General features: G+C 48.5%; 1 protein-coding gene across 1 annotated transcript; it reads right to left on the reverse strand.

The window, feature by feature from the left end:
• Positions 1 to 340: 340 nt before the first annotated feature.
• LOC308562553 (signal-regulatory protein beta-1-like) lies at positions 341 to 17116 on the reverse strand. The gene is made up of 6 exons (XM_081148767.1): positions 16984 to 17116; positions 12038 to 12397; positions 8487 to 8807; positions 7599 to 7919; positions 3299 to 3407; positions 341 to 412 (listed from the first exon to the last, which is right to left on the reverse strand). The coding sequence occupies exons 1-5, from the start codon at positions 17051 to 17053 to the stop codon at positions 3301 to 3303; spliced, it is 1179 nt and encodes a 392-aa protein (XP_081004893.1). The 5' UTR covers positions 17054 to 17116; the 3' UTR covers positions 341 to 412; positions 3299 to 3300.

Consider the following 17116-nt stretch of genomic DNA (forward strand, 5'->3'; position numbering starts at 1 on the left):
TGAGGCATGCGCTACACGTGTCGTGTCAACTGTAATTCAATATTCTACCTTTACTACTACTTCCTATTGTTGGTTCACATACAATGTTGTTGTTTTATGTGGACAGTGGAAACCTAGTTTAACCATGTAGTTTAATTTTCAACAGGTTCTTTCCCCTTATTTTTCTATTAAATTAGTGGACTGTGAACTTGAACCGTACCAGCCTCCAGCACACTCTGTGTTCCCCTCAAGTTCCCTTTGTCCTTCAAATGTTGAATGTTGGGCTGGATGAATGTGGAACTTTGCTCCAACTGAGCCGTCTGCTCTTGATGTTCAGACTGCGCAGAGCCGTTTCTATAGCTCACCATCTCTCGTTTCCCAGGCCAGTGATGAAGTCTCCTCAGCGTTATATTTGTGAGTTTAATGCGAATTTCTAAGAAAAAAGGAATTACATTTTTAAAATCATTGCGATGAAAACCATGACGATACATCTCTTTTGGTCAGGCGTACAGAAGATCATCTGAAACATTTTGGGGAAGGAGTGGACAGGAAAACGCTGCTGCCCCGTCCAGGCTCTGCCCTTCCCCCTGGCCTTGCCCACTCGCCCTCTTGCCCACTCGCCCAGTACACACAGCCACAGGCAGCGATGAGAGGGGGGTCGAGCACTTTACAGCTGCGACTGAAAGCATCTCTCCAATCAGGAGAGGATACTTGGCTCTAGAAAGGGAGGCCAGAAAAGGCAGGGTTGGCAGTTTGAGGATCGAGGCTCCAGGAATGGGAAAGAGAATCACTGGACACTCAGAGACTGGAGAAAGGAAAACACTGGCCGCCGTGACCTGGTTTCCTCGTGGCCAGCAGTACTGGAGAGGACAGGCAGAGGCGTACTTCAAGGGCAAGGTCGGCCTGGCCCGCATGTCCCATGGCTGCCTCGTAGTGGGAGACTCCCTAGGGTGGAAGGACATTCTGAAGAGCGGAGGAAACCCACTGGAGTCCCCTCCTAGGTGCTGTGTGGGGCACCCTCGGTACAGCGAAGAGCGGAGGACGACTTTCCCACGCGCTGAGCCCTTTCCCGTGTGTCTCGTTGGGCACAGAAAGTGTGCGTGGTTCTTTGAAGCCCTAAAACAGGCGCCCTCTTAACTCTCAGGAACTGTCAGGAGTGATCCTACCTGAGAGAGAGGAAAGAGTCCTGTATGGGGAAGAGGGAGGAACCGGTGGGCGGGCTGGCGATTCCCAGTTAAGTCATGTTCTTCGTTTGTTTCTCCCTTTTTTTTACCTCTGTACATTTTTATCAGTTTAATGAAATAAAGGGCAGGCTTCTTTTTCTTCCTTAAAAGAGTTTACGTTACAAAGAAGTATAAATGGCTTGACATGTTTAAAGAACTCATCCAAATCAATTTTAGAAGAAGACGGTTTCATTTGTTGGCTTTTTGGACCTGCCTGTGCCTTCGGTCCCAGGCTGACACCGCTTGGCTTGGCCTCGTGTCCCTGGAGCTCTGTGAGGAGGCCTGCTGTTATGTCTTGAAAGGAAAAAAACCAAATGATTGGGGTCTAGTTTCAGCATTAGAGCCTGGCTTCAATTACTTTAGGGTTCGTTCCAGTTTCCCCTGATGCTAGCAAGCATGTCCCAACTTCAAAGCGAATGTTGATCTTGCTGTCTTTAGGGAGACTCTTGGATCCAGGCACCAGCCTGCAAGTGGGGACATTTTCCCCAGAAAAGTTTGACAACATCTTCAGGCAGCCAGGCCACTGGAAAAACTTTCAACGTCATTACTTCACAGTGCTGGCGAAACACAGATGGTATAAGTTCTTCAATAAGCCAAGGAAGAAAAGGGACCATATCATACACAACCTTGTTCCAGACCCTGTGTGCTTCATACACCGCTCTCTCCTCAAAGCCCCCACAATTTTTTGAGGTAGCTGGATTCCCATTTTACAGATGAAGTTGGCTCAGAGAGGGTTAGCGAGTTGCCCAAGGTCACAGAGGTGGCATGTGTTTTCCAGTATCTGAACCCAGGTCTCTCTGCCTAAAAGACCTCAGAGGGGGACTTTTCTGCTTTGATTTCTCTACAGAACTTTGAAACATCCCTACTCAGGGCCTGATGGATCACAGGATTGTGTGGTCTTTAATGGATCAGCTGGTCCAGAGGTTCTCCACTTAGTCACTGTAGGTTAACAAATGTCATTTTATGCAAGAAATGACATTTTAATACCAGGAAAATACAAAGAAAATAATTCATTTCTTCATTCATTTAAGACATATTAATTGATTATGTTTAAAAAGCACTTAAAATCTCTAGAAATAATCCTAAAAGTATACATTAAGGGAAAAACACATATTTAAGAAAATCTAATAAAACTAGGCAAGAAATGTGTGAGTCTGTGGTGTCTGAATCAAGATCCTTTTGCCTCACCCCCTTCCAGCCCATTTTCCCTCCTGTCACGTGTATGGATAACAGAGCAGCTGTAATTCGGGATTCTGTGTGTGTTTCCGAGGAGCTTGTGTGCAGACCCAGCTCCGGGGGCATCAAGAGCTGTGAGGAGGAGCAGCAGGAGGAGCTGTGGGCCGCAGGTCTGGCTGGGGGAGGCATTTGAAGCAGAGTCTGTGAAAGCTTCCAGTCTGTTTCCTTAGACTGAGTCCCTCGGGGAAGGAAGGAGAGCGCAGAGGTTGAGGGTGGCATGTAGCAAGAGAGGAGGAATGAGCTGTGGGAAATGTGTCCACATTTAGCTCCCTGCTCCTCATCAGGAAATGTTTACGGCATGTCCCCTATGTCCTGGACTGTCCTCCTGCCATTCCTCTCAGGAGAGGACAGGTAGCCCCTGGCACAGGACTCTGCCACCTCAGCATTTCTCCCCAGTCCTGGTGCTCTTTCCCCATCCCTTCCGCTCTGCCACACGGAGGATCAGAGCACGGACAGCCCTCAGAGCAGCGGATTCAGGATCTCTCATCAGTACTCTAAAATGTGGATTCTCTTTGTGGCAAGGAGCGTCAGCAATCAAATAATCGAGTCATGGTCTCCAAGGCAACTAGCCACTCAGCTGCCCTTCATTCAGTTCCCTCTGCCCGCTTCCTCCCCAGAAACCCTAAAACATTGCGGACACCCTTTGAAACCCTTGATACGGCCCCTTTTACAGGACCCCACGCACTTCCTAGGAAGTAGGAATCTCTCGGGGGGATCCTTAAAACTCCTGAGGTTATCGATGGAGGTGTGTCACCCTCTTCTAACTCCACTTGGACCCTGACCCTGTGGACTGACCGCTCCTCTTGACCTTGTCCCTTCTGGGACAGACTTTGCCTTGCCCTCCCTGGCCCACAACTTACAGTCAGGCCGTCCGCTTCCTGTGGACGTAGATGGCAGAGGCACCAACCGCCAGCAGCACCTTGAAGCTTAGGAGGACAGCTGCGAGGAGTTGAGTAGACTGTACCTGGCCTGCAAATCAAGGGGCAGGAGGGGCCATTAGAGGAGACCCTTCCCAGGGTCCTCCGCCTTATCTGATGGTGCCTGCACCCATCAATGCTCTGAAATAGCATTTGAATACTGAACTGGTCTCAGGCTCAAGGCAGAAATCAGAGTAAAGAGGTTCGTCCTCAATCAGTGTCTGCTTGGCTTGCCAGGGTTGTCTTCCTTGGGGGAAGGGGTGCAGAGAATGGCTACTCAAGAACAGGAAAGTGCGGCACCTGATTGACTGATTTGGTCTCACACCCTGTGGGGCAGGCAGCATTACCATTACTCTGATGAGAAAACTGAGGCTCAGAGTTTATGGCGAGTCACAGATTAATGGGATTCGAGCCTGGAAAATCACATCACTGTTGACTCAAATGATGACCCTAAGACCTTGTCTTTTGAATGAAGACAAGTCCAACCTCTCAGTATTACAGGAACAAATGTCAACAGGGCATTTGAGGGGAGTGAGGACAGATCACAGTGAGAGTTCCAGGGCTGCTCTGTGTGGCACCATGGACAGGGCTGGGTGACCCCAAGTTCTCAGGAGCTGAGGGAGAGCTCATAGGCCTGACTTCATGAAACCTGGAAAACACCCTGTGATTCAAGGAAATGGGGTCACATGCTTGGGAGGAGCTCAAACACCATTCAGCCCACTTTAACCCCAGTGTCAGCTGAATCTTTCTATTGGACACAGAAAGGTGGACCTGGGAAAGCACACTTTTAGATTCTTGGCAGATTTACAATGAGCAGTTTTTGTTTAAATAAAAATAAAGATATTAAATGATTTATTATAACGAAAATAATCCTTAAGGTAGGACTGAAGATCTCACCATTTTTCTTCTGTGATGTTGGACAATGGCAATTCTCACCTGAGAGGCTTATGGGGACCTTGCCTCAGTCGAAGAGAGCTTAACTGCAAAGTTTGCACCCGGTTCTGGAGGGCACCCAGATCAGAAGACTGTCTGGACTGGGAGTACAAAGGCACGGCCTACTTCCCTCCATTTAAACAGCTCTCAGAAGCTGTTATCGGTCCAGCTTCTCCGTAGAGCAGCCAAGTCTGGTGCCTGCATTGCAGTTCAGCAAACAGCTCCCTCTGCAGGTCCTGCTCCTTCACTCCCTCAGGCATGTGGATCCTGACAGCTCCCCACAATAAGCTTCCCACATTCTTAGAGCCATTTAGAGTCAGCTTCCCAGGGAAACTGACCTAAGGAGTTCAACTGGGAGTCCTCTGAAGAGCAAACTGTAAAATGCAATTTAGAAATTAGATCACTCATCAGCTGGCTGGTCAAGAAGTCCCAGCACTGGCTGGAGGTGGAGCAGAAATCGGCCCTGCTGGCCCTATTGGTGCAATTGTTAAAATTGTCACTGGTGGTGCACTGGGATGCTGTGACCAAAGAAAGGGAATTCCTAGGCATCAGGCATTTGGAAAAGAGTTGGGAAATGGTAACTATATGGACTATGGGATTGGATGGCTGTTACTGGGGCATCAATCTTTTGGAGAAAGACAATGAAAAGCTAAGACTGATTAACTACAAGTAAATATTAAGTGTGAGCCAGAAGATATTTTGATAGCAAGAAAGCTGAGATTTGGGCCAAGGACATAATTCTAGAGTAACAGAGCCTCAGAGGAGGTTGAATTCTCCACTTCAATGGGCCTGCTCAGCCAGAATAGGGCCCTGATGGAGAAATAGGGGACCCTGAGGTAGGGGCCTATGGGCCAAAGCACTCAACAGTCTTCAGCCCCCTTCTGGGCTGCTGAGGACAGTAGCAGCAGCACAGCAACTTGCCTCTAAATATGGCCTCTCCAAATCAGAGAAAAAACATAAAAGAGAAAATAAACCCTGCACACAACTGGCTCTCAGTGTTACTTGAAGAGAAAATGAGAAAAAGTCAAAATAGCTGAGAATCAAAGCAGAAAAATCACCAAATCCTAGTGCACAATCTGCCAGGAGGCTGCTGTCCCACAGCCACAAGGAGAGGGGCAGCTGGCAAGGGGCCCGAGAGCTGTTTGGGAATTCCACCACCACCAATAGTAAACCCACCGCCACCTGGCGAAATGAAAAGTGTCCACAGATCAGAGCACAGATCACAGGGAGAGGTTTAAATTACGCCTGTTCGAAAGGTCGGCACAGAATCCCCATAGTCTGTGACTATGTTACCTTACCTGGCAAAAGGAACTAGTCGTAACTAAGTTAAGAATTCAAACGAGAACTTTATCTTGGATCTTCCTAGTGGAGCCAAGCTACTCACAAAGATCCCACTCAGTGAAAGAGGGAGGCGGGAGAGGCAGAGAAGGAGATGTGATGACAGAAGCAGAGCTGAGAGCGATGTGGGGCCCTTAGCCAAGGGGTGTGGGCAGCCTCTAGGGGCTGGAAAAGCAAGGGCAGGGATTCTCCCCTAAAGCCTCCAGGGGAAACCCAGTCCTGCCGACCCAGACCTCTGACCTCTACAGCTGCAAGATAATAAACTGTGTTGTTTTAAGGCACTAACTCTGTGGTCACTTGTTTCAGGACCTTAGGAAAGTAACACAAGGAGGCAGGAACATTTTAAAAGGACAGGTGAGATCAAAGGGACAGGCACAATTTCAAGTGCACAGCTTCTGTGGGGAAAGGGGAAAAAGAAAAGGTGCTGTTTGGCAACTGAGTGCTAATGGGAAAAGGAAATCATGTGGAGGTGGGAGATTTAAAGCTCTGAAAGACAAAAAGAATGAAAAATTTGAGGACTCAGAATTTCTTTCTCACTATTGAAACCAGCCATTCAGCATAAATCTGCATCAACATGAGTGGATTGGATTATGCTACACTGACAGAGGTGAGGTTCATTCACCTATAAACACTGTAAAACACCCCAATACCATAAATGTGACCAAAAAGATGTTCATTCTTATGCCACACCGATTGGACCAGGTCTGCAGAGGCCTGAACCCTCAGACCCTGGGGTTGGCTGTGGCTTCCCGGTGCAGAGGGTCACACAGGCATCTTGCACTTGGCTTCTCCCAGACAACCCGAAAACCCTTCCCAGCCTTGGGACTGCAGGCGTGCTGGTCAGGCACGCTGAGAGCACCAGCGAGCAACACCTGGTCTGAGCCCCGTGGGACATGGGGACTCAAAAGAAACCCAAGGTGGTCCAGGCAAGGTGGCAGAGACTCTTCCTTGTTCGGTACAACTCTGACCCCTAGGATAACACCAGGCACAAGCATAGGAGGACTCTGAGGTGGAAGGAAAGGCACATGAGCTCGGACTTGGGGACTGGAGGGGAAACACCACATCCAGGCACGGCTTGCACTGTCCTGACTCCCTAGGCACAGAATGCAACCCAGATGTGGCATTTAAAAAGTCTAATATCAATAATCTATGTTCCCACGTCAGGAAACAAGAAAAGGGGGAGCAAAATCAGCCCAAAACAAGCAGGAGGAAGGAAATAATAAAGGAAAGGGGAGAAAAATTAATGAAATTGAAAACAGAGAAACTCACTGAAACGAAAAGTGGGTTCTTTGAAAAGAGCAATAACATTGAAAACCTTCCATCAAGGCCAATGAAGGAAAAAGGAACATTTCCAATACAATGGGGCACCGCTTCCGACCCGCAGGCATCAGCAGCAGCAGGCGATATTACAGACAACCCTAAGGCAGGCGGTTGTGATTGTTGCTGGTCCATAGTCACAAATTTGCGGGGGGAGGAAAGCCTGTGTTGTGACCACTCATGAGCACTGGGGTGCCCTGTTTAGACTCAAAGTCCGTGTCCTCAGGGCTCCCCTTCTGAAATGTCACAGAGCAGGAGGTCCAGGCATTTGCTGGAGTGACCTTACTGATGCAGATGGAAAAGTCCAGAATGGAACAGAGGCCAGGAGGAGGTTAGAAAGAGCCAGGAGGAGGCAGGGGCGGCAGGGATGGTGGACACATGACTGTTAGGTGAAGAAAGCAAGCGCAGGACACAGAGCAGGGTGGCCTCCTCCCTCCCTGTCAAAATACCTATAAAGATACGTGCCAAACTCTGAGCAGTGGTGACTATAGAGTGTGGGCTTTGGGGGAGGGGAGCTCACTTCAAAATTCTACTTTTTATCAATAGATTTCTAGATTATTCTATAATGAGAATTACCATTTATAACATTAAAAGTAAAGATAAAATCTAAATGGCGTTGGATTAGGTGGAGTGAAGGCCTCTCCCTGGGTTTTACCTTTGTCCCTGTTGTCCTGGTGAGCAGAGGCCCCCAGGGTGAGGCTTTTGGTGACCGCAGGCTGCCCATCGTGCTCCGCCCGGCAGGTGAGCGCCACAGCATTTTTGTGGACAGATAAATTCATGAGGAGCCAGCTTGTCAAGTTATAGGTCCCATCCTGGTTCTCTATGAGGGTCGAGGCCGTTTCTGTTTGGGACACGTTTCCATTCTCCAACCAGGTCAGCTGTAGGCGCTGGGGGTAGAAGTTCTTCACCTGGCAGGTGACGTTCACCTGGTTCTTTGACACTGTGTGTTGTTGGGTAACCTCCACGGTGGGCGGCACTGAAACAGCACAGGGCAGAAGCTCTGACCTCATGGAACAGACAGATCACAGGGGAGCGCTCCCTAACTTAGCTCCCCCACCTGCAAGGGTATCAGAGGACAGGTGCTCAGACACCGACGGTACTCTTTCACATGAACGAAATCACTAAGCACTGTAACCAGCACACAGTAGGTGCTCAAGAACTGGTAGCTGCTATTAGGGTGATATGATTTAAATCAACCACCACAGCCACTGGCATGCAGCTAGAACATAATAACTTTAGCCAAACAAATGAGATCCCCAAGCACATAAGAGCTTGGCTTATAGCAGGTGCTCAGTATGTGGAGTTGCTATTGGTAAAGTAGATGAAACTATCGAGCACACTGCTTGGCATGTGGTAGATTCCACCTGCCAGCTGCCATTAAACAGTGGCCAGTGATGGGCAAATCCATGTGCCTGGTGATGGGAAGGACTGTCAGGAATTAGATTCCAGGCAATTCCAGGCCTGGAGCAAAGAGCAGGGGGAGGAGCAGGCCTGGAGGGCAGGGGCCAGGTGTGGGCTGGCGCTGGGTGTGAGGGGCATCTACCTCGGATGATCTCAGACAAGTTGGCAGTCCCACGAAGAGGAGTGTCTCCCTTTAGGGTGTCGTGGGCCACCTGGCAGATGACCTGGGAGCGAACATCCCCCGGGGCCAGCACCACCGTGGCTGTGCTGGAGATGCTGTAGGAAGGGCTGTCTCCCTCTGGGTCCACGGTGGTCTGGGAGGCTCGGAGCTCATTCCCATCTTTGAACCATTTCAGGATGATGTTTCTGGGGGAGAAGCCGTGGGACTTGCAGGTGAAGTTCATCGTCTGCCCAGGTGTGGACCTCCCCGCGGGGCCCAATACCTCAGGGGGAGAGGGTTTGGCTGTAACAGGAGCATAATAAACAATGAACATGGTTGTGATTATCACCACTAATGACAAGCATGTGACACTGTCAAGGACCTTCTCATATATTGTTTTTCATGCTTCCAATAATGCGGGGAGGGCGTGTCATCGTCCTCATCTTACAGAGGGGGACACTCATGTCCCCAGAAGTGAACTCTGAGCGGGGAGCAGGTCTGACAAGCAATTGCAGGCCTGAGTTCAAAGTCCACCTTCTTTCCTTGCCTGGTGATTTCCCACCAGTCTGCGCACAGGAACAGAATTACTGATGAGTCTCATTTTTGTACTAACTGTTCATAGCTGGCCTCCAGTCCTTAAAGACCCCTGAATGGGAGCCATGATGATCACACTTCATCAAGCGGGAGAACTGAGGACTTGGGGGAAACAGACTTGCCTAAGAGCACACAGCTGTGGGTTATAATACCATGGCCAGTGAGGGGCTCTTCTCTCACCAGGCTCACCTGAAAGTATCCTGTAAATGTTGATTTTATTATATTATCAATATCTGATTAATCAAGAATTTGATTAATGTTATATTATTAACCTATTATACAAACTTTTTGCAGGTGAGGAGCTGAGTCCCAGCAAAGTTTACTGGGTCTTGACATTAACATAACACCTTGATTTGGGGGTGCTACTCTGCTGGGTGATTCAGACAGAGCACCTCCAGTCCTTTCCACTCTCCTAAAAGAAGTCCATGATTATCACCATTTTATAGATGAGAAAACAGGCTGAGAGAAATGAAGGGCCTGTCCCCTTGCTCACTACTGTGTCCCTGAGGTATTTCCTATGGCCTCCCAAATATTCATGTCCATCAACAGAGCAAATGCCCACCTTCAGGATCCTGACACTGACTGCCACCCTTTCCAGGGAGGAGTGGCCTCAAGTGCCTAGGTCTGGGGACCCTGTAGCAATAAATGGAAGAATGGACTCCTGACAAGTGAGTCTAGAATATGAACTTTTGCTCACTTAGCGCCCCAGTGCCCTGCAGGAAATGCCCCACCCCTCCTCATCCTCAGTCTGCAGAGACAGGAATGGTGCAGTGTCCCTCTCTGCTCTCTCCAGGCTCTGCGCCCAGGCTGCTCCTGCAGGCTTCTCAGTGAAGGGGAAACAGCACAGCAAAGGGAAAAGCCTCTTGAATGCTTCTATACGCAGTCATGTCATTTAGGAATAGTTTCAGGACATATCATAGGACATTTGAGTATCTATCTCATCTCTGTTGTAAAGCTAGATCTGCCTCCTTCACAGGACCTTTTAAAAAATGTTTCATGCTTGAGAACATAAAATGACATGATTTTAAGAAATGGGTTGGAGCTTTCTTTACACTTTGACAAGCACAGTGAGGTGTTGCAGAGAGTAGGGGCTGTGAGTTATGCTGCTTGGGGTTCAAATCTCAGTTCCCCTTCCTGCTCAGTTCAGGTCCCCTCTCTGAACATCAATGCCCTCATCTAGCAAAGGGGCAACAGGTGACCCCTCCCTCACAGCACTGGTTATAAGAGTAAATGCCAAGAGGAAGACCTGGCCCTTGACCTCTCCTACCTCCCTGCTTTCTCAGCCAGGGCATCAGCTGGGCAAATAGCTTAGGGAAGGGCAACGAGCACTCTACCAGGAGGCAGCAGATCTGAGTGGTGATGGAGCCACTTACTCCCTGTGATTGCCTAGGCAAGGGGCACACCACCCGGGAACTTTTGTAATATCCTCCAAATCCAAATAAAGCTACCTTCCCTGCCTGTGTGCAGGGGCTATCATTTCTAGAAGGAAAATTTGGCAATATTTACACAAATTAAAATGCACACACCCTGTGACCTAGTCATGCCACTTCCAGTGGGCACAACCCTTTTGATTAAGGTGGCACATGGAGAAGGGTATCCTGTGCATCACTGTTTTAATAGCCCAAGGTTGGGAACAACTCTTACCCATCAACAGAAGTCAGTCAATGAATGGTGCTCTCTCCACACGCTGGGGGGTGAGGCAGCTGTGGCACAAGGGGCAGCCCTAGGCGCTGACATGGATGCTTGATTTGGGGCGATGTGGCTGAAGGTGGAAGAAGTTCCCAACCACCTTGGGCTTCAGGGTCTGAATGGGAGGGGCTTCTGAAGCTTCGGGGTACCAGTGAAAATAAGAAATGCTAGCTCTCTGTTCAGTGGTGCGCTTTAATGAGCTTTAATTCAGTGCTTACATGCACCAGATTCTTTGACGGAAAGAGTGTCTATCTCTGGGAAAGGAAAAAGCTTGGCACACATCAGATTGGGTTCTGGAACAATCTCCCCACTCATTGGACATGTGACCTTGGGCAAAACCCTTGTCACCTGTTGATCTCAGGCTCCCATCTGTACATGAGGGGTTGGGCTGGGTGGTCTAAAGGTCCTTGTGTGCTCATATTACAGGATTCAGAATCCTGGGCCTCTGGCAGGTAACAGCAAATGAAAACTGTGTTGCCTCAAAGGGGTGACCCTTAAGTCACCCACATGGGGATCCTCTTTCTTGGGTGAGGGACATTCTGAGATGACCCAACTCTGCTCGGAGCCTCAGTGACAGTGTGACTAGATTTCTGAAATAAAGGGTTTTTTTCAGACAGGCCCACAGTGACTGCCCACTTCTGGGCACCTCCTCCCACCAGGCTCTCAGAGGAAACAGTGAGTCTGCGCCTCTCAGGATTTCCTTCTCGTGTGATGTTTCCAGAGATGAAATAAAGAAGCATGTTCTCCCCCGTCCCATCCTGGATGGATCTGTCCCTGTTGGAGGGGAAAGAATGAAGCTTCGTGGGAGAAGAGCCTTTTCCTGCTTTGTTCTGCAGCCGCCACAGCACCCAGAGCAGAGCCTGGCTCACAGCAGGTGCTCAGGCAGGTCACTAGGGAGGAGCCTCGGCCACTTGAGGGGAGCACTCCCTGGAGGCAGGGGTGAGGCCTGGCCTTGTGATGGGCAAGTCACTCAGACCTTCAGTTCCCTCATCCCTGGACGGGATTGAAAGGCCAGAGCTGGGGGTTCCAGACTTTCCCCACCATTGATCAGCCATGGGGCCTGAGCAAACAGCATATCTCCAGGCCTCAACTTCCCTGATCTGCAGAAGGGGTGACGTCTGCCCATGAATCAGATCAAGACTACAAGCACCCACCACCGCACTGATTCCTAGCTGCTGCTCACAGAACTGAGGGCATCTTTATTGACTGTCGTAACATGCCAGGGACACGGAATCCCACACTGTACTCACCACTCACGGTGAGCTGGGTGCCGCCTCCAGACTTGAGTTCCGTGTCATTATTGGCTCCTCTCCGGAACCTCACACAGTAGTAGGTCCCCGCATCTGCTGGGGTGATGTTACTGATGCGGATGGAAAAGTCCACGTTGTCTCTCTTCCTGGCATCTGCAACACTTGTTATTCGGGGGAAGCGGCTGCTCTCTCTGAAATTGTAGATTAACTCCCGGCCTGGCCCTGTCCCCCTGAACCACTGGAAAGGCCCCACGGGGTGTATGGAGGTCGTGGTGCAGCTCAGAGTGGCCGTCTCTCCGGCTGCGACGGACACTGGCTCCTGAGGCTGAATCACCTGCACCTCCTCCTCACCTGCCCCTCCTGGAGGGAAGCACAGAGCAGTTAATGATGCATCGCATGTGATCCCGTGGGCTCTGCCAAGTGTTTATCAACAACCGCTTTCATCGGCGAGTGCGCACCCTGAGCGGGCCTGAGCTCAGCACATTGCATGTGTCATACATGTAACCCTCACAACGAGCCTGTAATGTGACTATTACAAATGAGGAAACCGAGGCACAGAGAGGTTAAGTGAAGTGGCAGAGAGGGGGGTTGAGACCAGAGCCCTCTCTGGAAGTGCCACGGTTTCCCAAATATTTCCGCTGTCCACTCTTTGGCCTCATGGAGTGTCCCACTTCTCAACCACTGCTGGGTGGAATGATGAAACTTCTTTAGAGCACAGAGTTGTGAGCAGAGGTGACAAGTGTATTTTGTGGGATATGCATTTAACTGCAAGAACCTTTGTCATCAAGTTCCTTCCACAGAGATCCACAGTCATGATGGAGTCTGCTCCATCAGCCCGAGTCCTAGAGTGACAGTGACACTCAGAGATCCCAACACACAATGAACATGTCATTTACATAAGAAGTAAAACAATATTTCAAGTTCCTGAGATATTTTCCCATAGCATGATCATGTTATATTTGTTTCCTCAGACTGCCTTAAGAAAATATCAGAATCTTAGTGACTTAAAAAAATAGATATTTATCCTGCAGAGGAAATCAACAAAACCAAAAGTGGCTCCTCAAAAACGTCAACATAGTGAACAAAACCTCTAGTTATACTAAGAAAACAGTAGTGAAGATGCAAATAGTAAAATCAGAACGGAAAGAACCTTCCTAAAAACTTTACAGAAATGGAACTCAGTTCCGTTTCCTTACCGTGTGATGAGCAATCCAAAAACGCAGCAAACAGTTCTATTTTAAGAAGCAACTGCTGTAAAATACTTAGGAGTCTATTTAGCCACGGAAATGAAAGACTTGTACACTGAAAAGAGCAAAACAGTGCTGAAAGAAATTTATACAGACTTAAATGGAAAAACATCTGCGCTCATGGACTGGAAGACTTAATGCTGTTAAGGTGCTTAAAGTACCTAAAGCAATCTACAGATTCAATACAATTCCCACCGAAATCCCAGTGGTATTTTTTGAAGAAATACAAAGCCTATTCTGAAGTTCACGTAAAATCTCAAGGGACCCCAAATAATGAAATAATCTTGAAAAAGAAACATAATTGAAAGACTCACAGTTCCTGATTTAAAACTTAGTACAAAACTATAGTAATCAAACTAGCGTTGTTCTGTCATTAGAATAGAGAGGTAGACCAATGGAATATGATAGAAAACCTAGAAGTAAACCCTCACCTATATGGTCAAATGACTTTCCACAAGGATGCCAAAACCATTTAATGAAGAAAGGACAGTGTATCAACACACGGTGCTGGGAAACGATATCCACAATCAAAAGAATGAGGCTGGACCCTTATCTTACATCATAAACAAAAATAAACTCAACATAAATAAAAAATCTAAATATAGGAGCTAAAACTTTAAAATTCTTAGAAAAAAGTCATAGATGAAACTCTTCATGACTTTATATGTGATAATAATTTCTTGGCTATGACACCAAAAGCACAGGCTACAAAGAAAACACAATGTCACTCAGAAGAGGAGGCAGCTGTGGCACCACACCGAGGTCCAGGGTTCTTTTCCATTTCTTAGCTTCTCCTCAGGGGGAAAATCTGTGGGTCGCTTTTGCAGAGTGTGAGCTGGTGAGGCCCACCCACTGAGCACATGCCTCTGAGGAGGCCACATGATGTCATAGGGCAGGTCCTTTGGTGCCAGGAACATCAGGGGTTTGGTTTTTTAAGTCCGGAGAAGAAGACTAGGGTGGGGAAGCTAAACAGCTGAGGTGAAAATGGGAAACTAGAAATGAGTCTTGGAGGGAGAAGTTTAGGGAATAGAGGAAGGAAGAGAAAAGAGGGATCAGAGTGTGGAGAGGAACAGGGAACAGCAAAAACTCTGCCATCTGTGCATCTGTAATTCTCATGTTTACATCTGTGACCACGGCCTTTCCTCTGAACTCTGGGCTTGTATGTCCAACTGCCCACTCACATTTTTCTTTAGATGGAAAGAAACATGTCACAGTTAACATGTCCAAAGTGAACTCCTGAGTCCCCCACAGCTCTCTCTGTCTCACCTGAGGCACCTTTATTCTTCAGTGCTCAGGTCCCAAACGTGTGGGGTCTTTCTCTCCTACCCTGAATCTAATGCCTCAGAAATCCTGCAGCTCCCCTTCAGCATGCACCCAGTTTCTCCATCTTTCCCGTCTCCACTGGCTGCTGTCCTGGTACAAGTCACTTCTTCCTGACTGCACGAATGCTCTTCTCTCTGCGTCCAGTTGTAGTCTGTCCTCAAGAAAATATTATGATAACGGAAAACTTATATCAGATTATGTCACTTCTTTCTTCAAAACCTTACAATGGTAACCTTTCTCTCAGAGCAGAAGCTCAAGTACCTGAACACAGCAGGAAGATTCCACTCTCAGGGCCTTTGCACATGCTGTTCCCATAGGAAAGCTCATCCCCCAGATGACCACATGGCTCGCCCACAGCCTGCTGTTAACCTTGGCTCAGGCTCCTCCTTCTCCGTGATGCCCACCCAGACTACACTGTTTAAAACACATCCCACCTTACAGATTCCCTCAACTCTCTTGTCCAGCAACATTTAATTTTTGCTTTAGCACTTATCACTTTCTAATATTCTATATTATTTACTTATTTATTATGCCCCTTGTTTACTGTCATTTCCCCACTGGGATATAAGCCCCATGAAAACAGCTACTTTATCTTTTTTATTCACCACCACAGCCCAAGTTCCCATAATGGTTCCTGCACATAGTAGGTATCCAAAAAACATGTGTATTATATGTGTGAATTGCCCAGTCAGACTGCTCCCTGAAAAACTGAAGCCTTATTTCCAGTGGACAAATTTGTGGAAATTATGTCAGAAACTGAGTTTTCCAACCGGATGACTTGGAAAAAACAAAACAAAAACAACAAAAAACCCCAGGAGCATCTTGTGCATAAGCAAGAAGCAGACAACCACAAACCCTCCCCACCGCACCCACCCTTCCCCACACCCCTGGTCACTAGTGGCAGAAATCTCATGGGCAGGACACGGGAAGAAGGTGAAACCAGTGAGCTCCAGCGTCAGGCTGTTTGAGTTCCAGTAATGGCTCTACCATTTACCCCTGAGCGCCTTGGAACTCTGTGCTCTGCTCTCTCTCCTGCAGGAAGGGTGACAAGAGGACCTTCCTTGGAAATGATGGCGACATGAGATAACGACGCAAGAATTTCCAACGGTGTCCCCAGTGGGGAGCGGTCAAGGAACTGAAAAGTCACCGCTCATTATACTTCCTGGGGCCTCGATGCCTCAACAGACATCAGGGGATGTAGAGAAGGAAATGGATATAGACACAGATGCAGGTGCAGGTGCAGGTGCAGGTGCAGGTGCAGGTGTCCGTGTCGGTGTAGTTATAGAAACAGACATGGATATAGATGTTGACATGGATATAATTACAGAGATAGGTCACAGGGGCAGGAGTCTCTGTATCTTTTATCCCATTTTTCCTCCTCACTGCATCCATCACGGAAGAGGGATGCCATGATTATAAGGCACAAAATTCTACTCACTTTACCAAGAGAGAAGCTTGCTTGTCTTGACGGTTTGGGGAGGGTAAGTGGTAAGTTTAGAAAAGGAGAGAGGAGGGAGAGTGCCTGAGAGGCAGAGGGAACTAACGCTCTGTTCCCGTGCATTTCATGTGGACTGGAAAGGATTTGAAGAGAACAGAAGGAAAAGCTTTTCACAAGTCCCGTGCGCATGTGTGTGAGTGTGTGTGTGCACTCCCTCACACCCACTCACACACACACACAAACACGCACAGATACATGCATCACAAATATATAGAGAGAGTGGCCTTGCCTGCTGGAACACAGGGTGCTTTCAGGGTTAAGTAAAATTATAATACACATTAAAAGCTCAGTAACACACTTGGCACACAGGAACCTGTAGCACATTAACAAACGTTCCTGAGCAAACAGCAGAATCTGAACTTCGGGTCTCGGAGCGGCCCGATGGGTGATGAGGATTCTTCGGTTTATTTCTCTGTGTTTTCTGGCTTTTCCACAATCAGCCTCCACTGCGAAGCTGCGTAACATGGTTAAAAGAATGAGCTCTGGGGCTGCTCGGCCTGGGCTTGAATCCCTGCTGAACCACTGCCTCACAAAGGTGACACTGGACAAGTCAATCTCTCTGCCTCAGGTTCCCCATCTGCAAATAGGGGGTAGTAGTCATAGTCCTCACACAGGGACGTTGTGAAGATTAGAGTTTAATACACACAAAGTTGTCACTGTTGTGGTCTGAAGCATCATCTGTTTTGACCAGGTGCAGGCTCTGGACCCACAGAGAAAATGCTCAGATCCCTGATTTCATGCTCTCAGGTATGGCTCTGTCTTTGGCCTTCTGTGCAGCCCTGGATCATACACCCTGTTTTCCTGGAGACTCTAAAATTTCAGGAGCAGAAAGAGGTCGAGGGGGAGTGAGAGGGGCGTGTACCCTAAGGGGTGCTCACCTGTGAGGCCCAGCAGTAGAGTCAGCAGCAGGCAAGGAGGAGGGTGGGGCCAGGAGGCAGGGACAGGCATCCTGGAGGCCTGGGGAGCCTGCTGTGTCCAAATGTGTGCTGGGAGAACCCGGACTCCCTGCTC

The sequence above is a fragment of the Miniopterus schreibersii genome (genome assembly GCF_964146895.1).
Source record: "Miniopterus schreibersii genome assembly, chromosome: 10".
Lineage (NCBI taxonomy): Eukaryota > Metazoa > Chordata > Mammalia > Chiroptera > Miniopteridae > Miniopterus > Miniopterus schreibersii.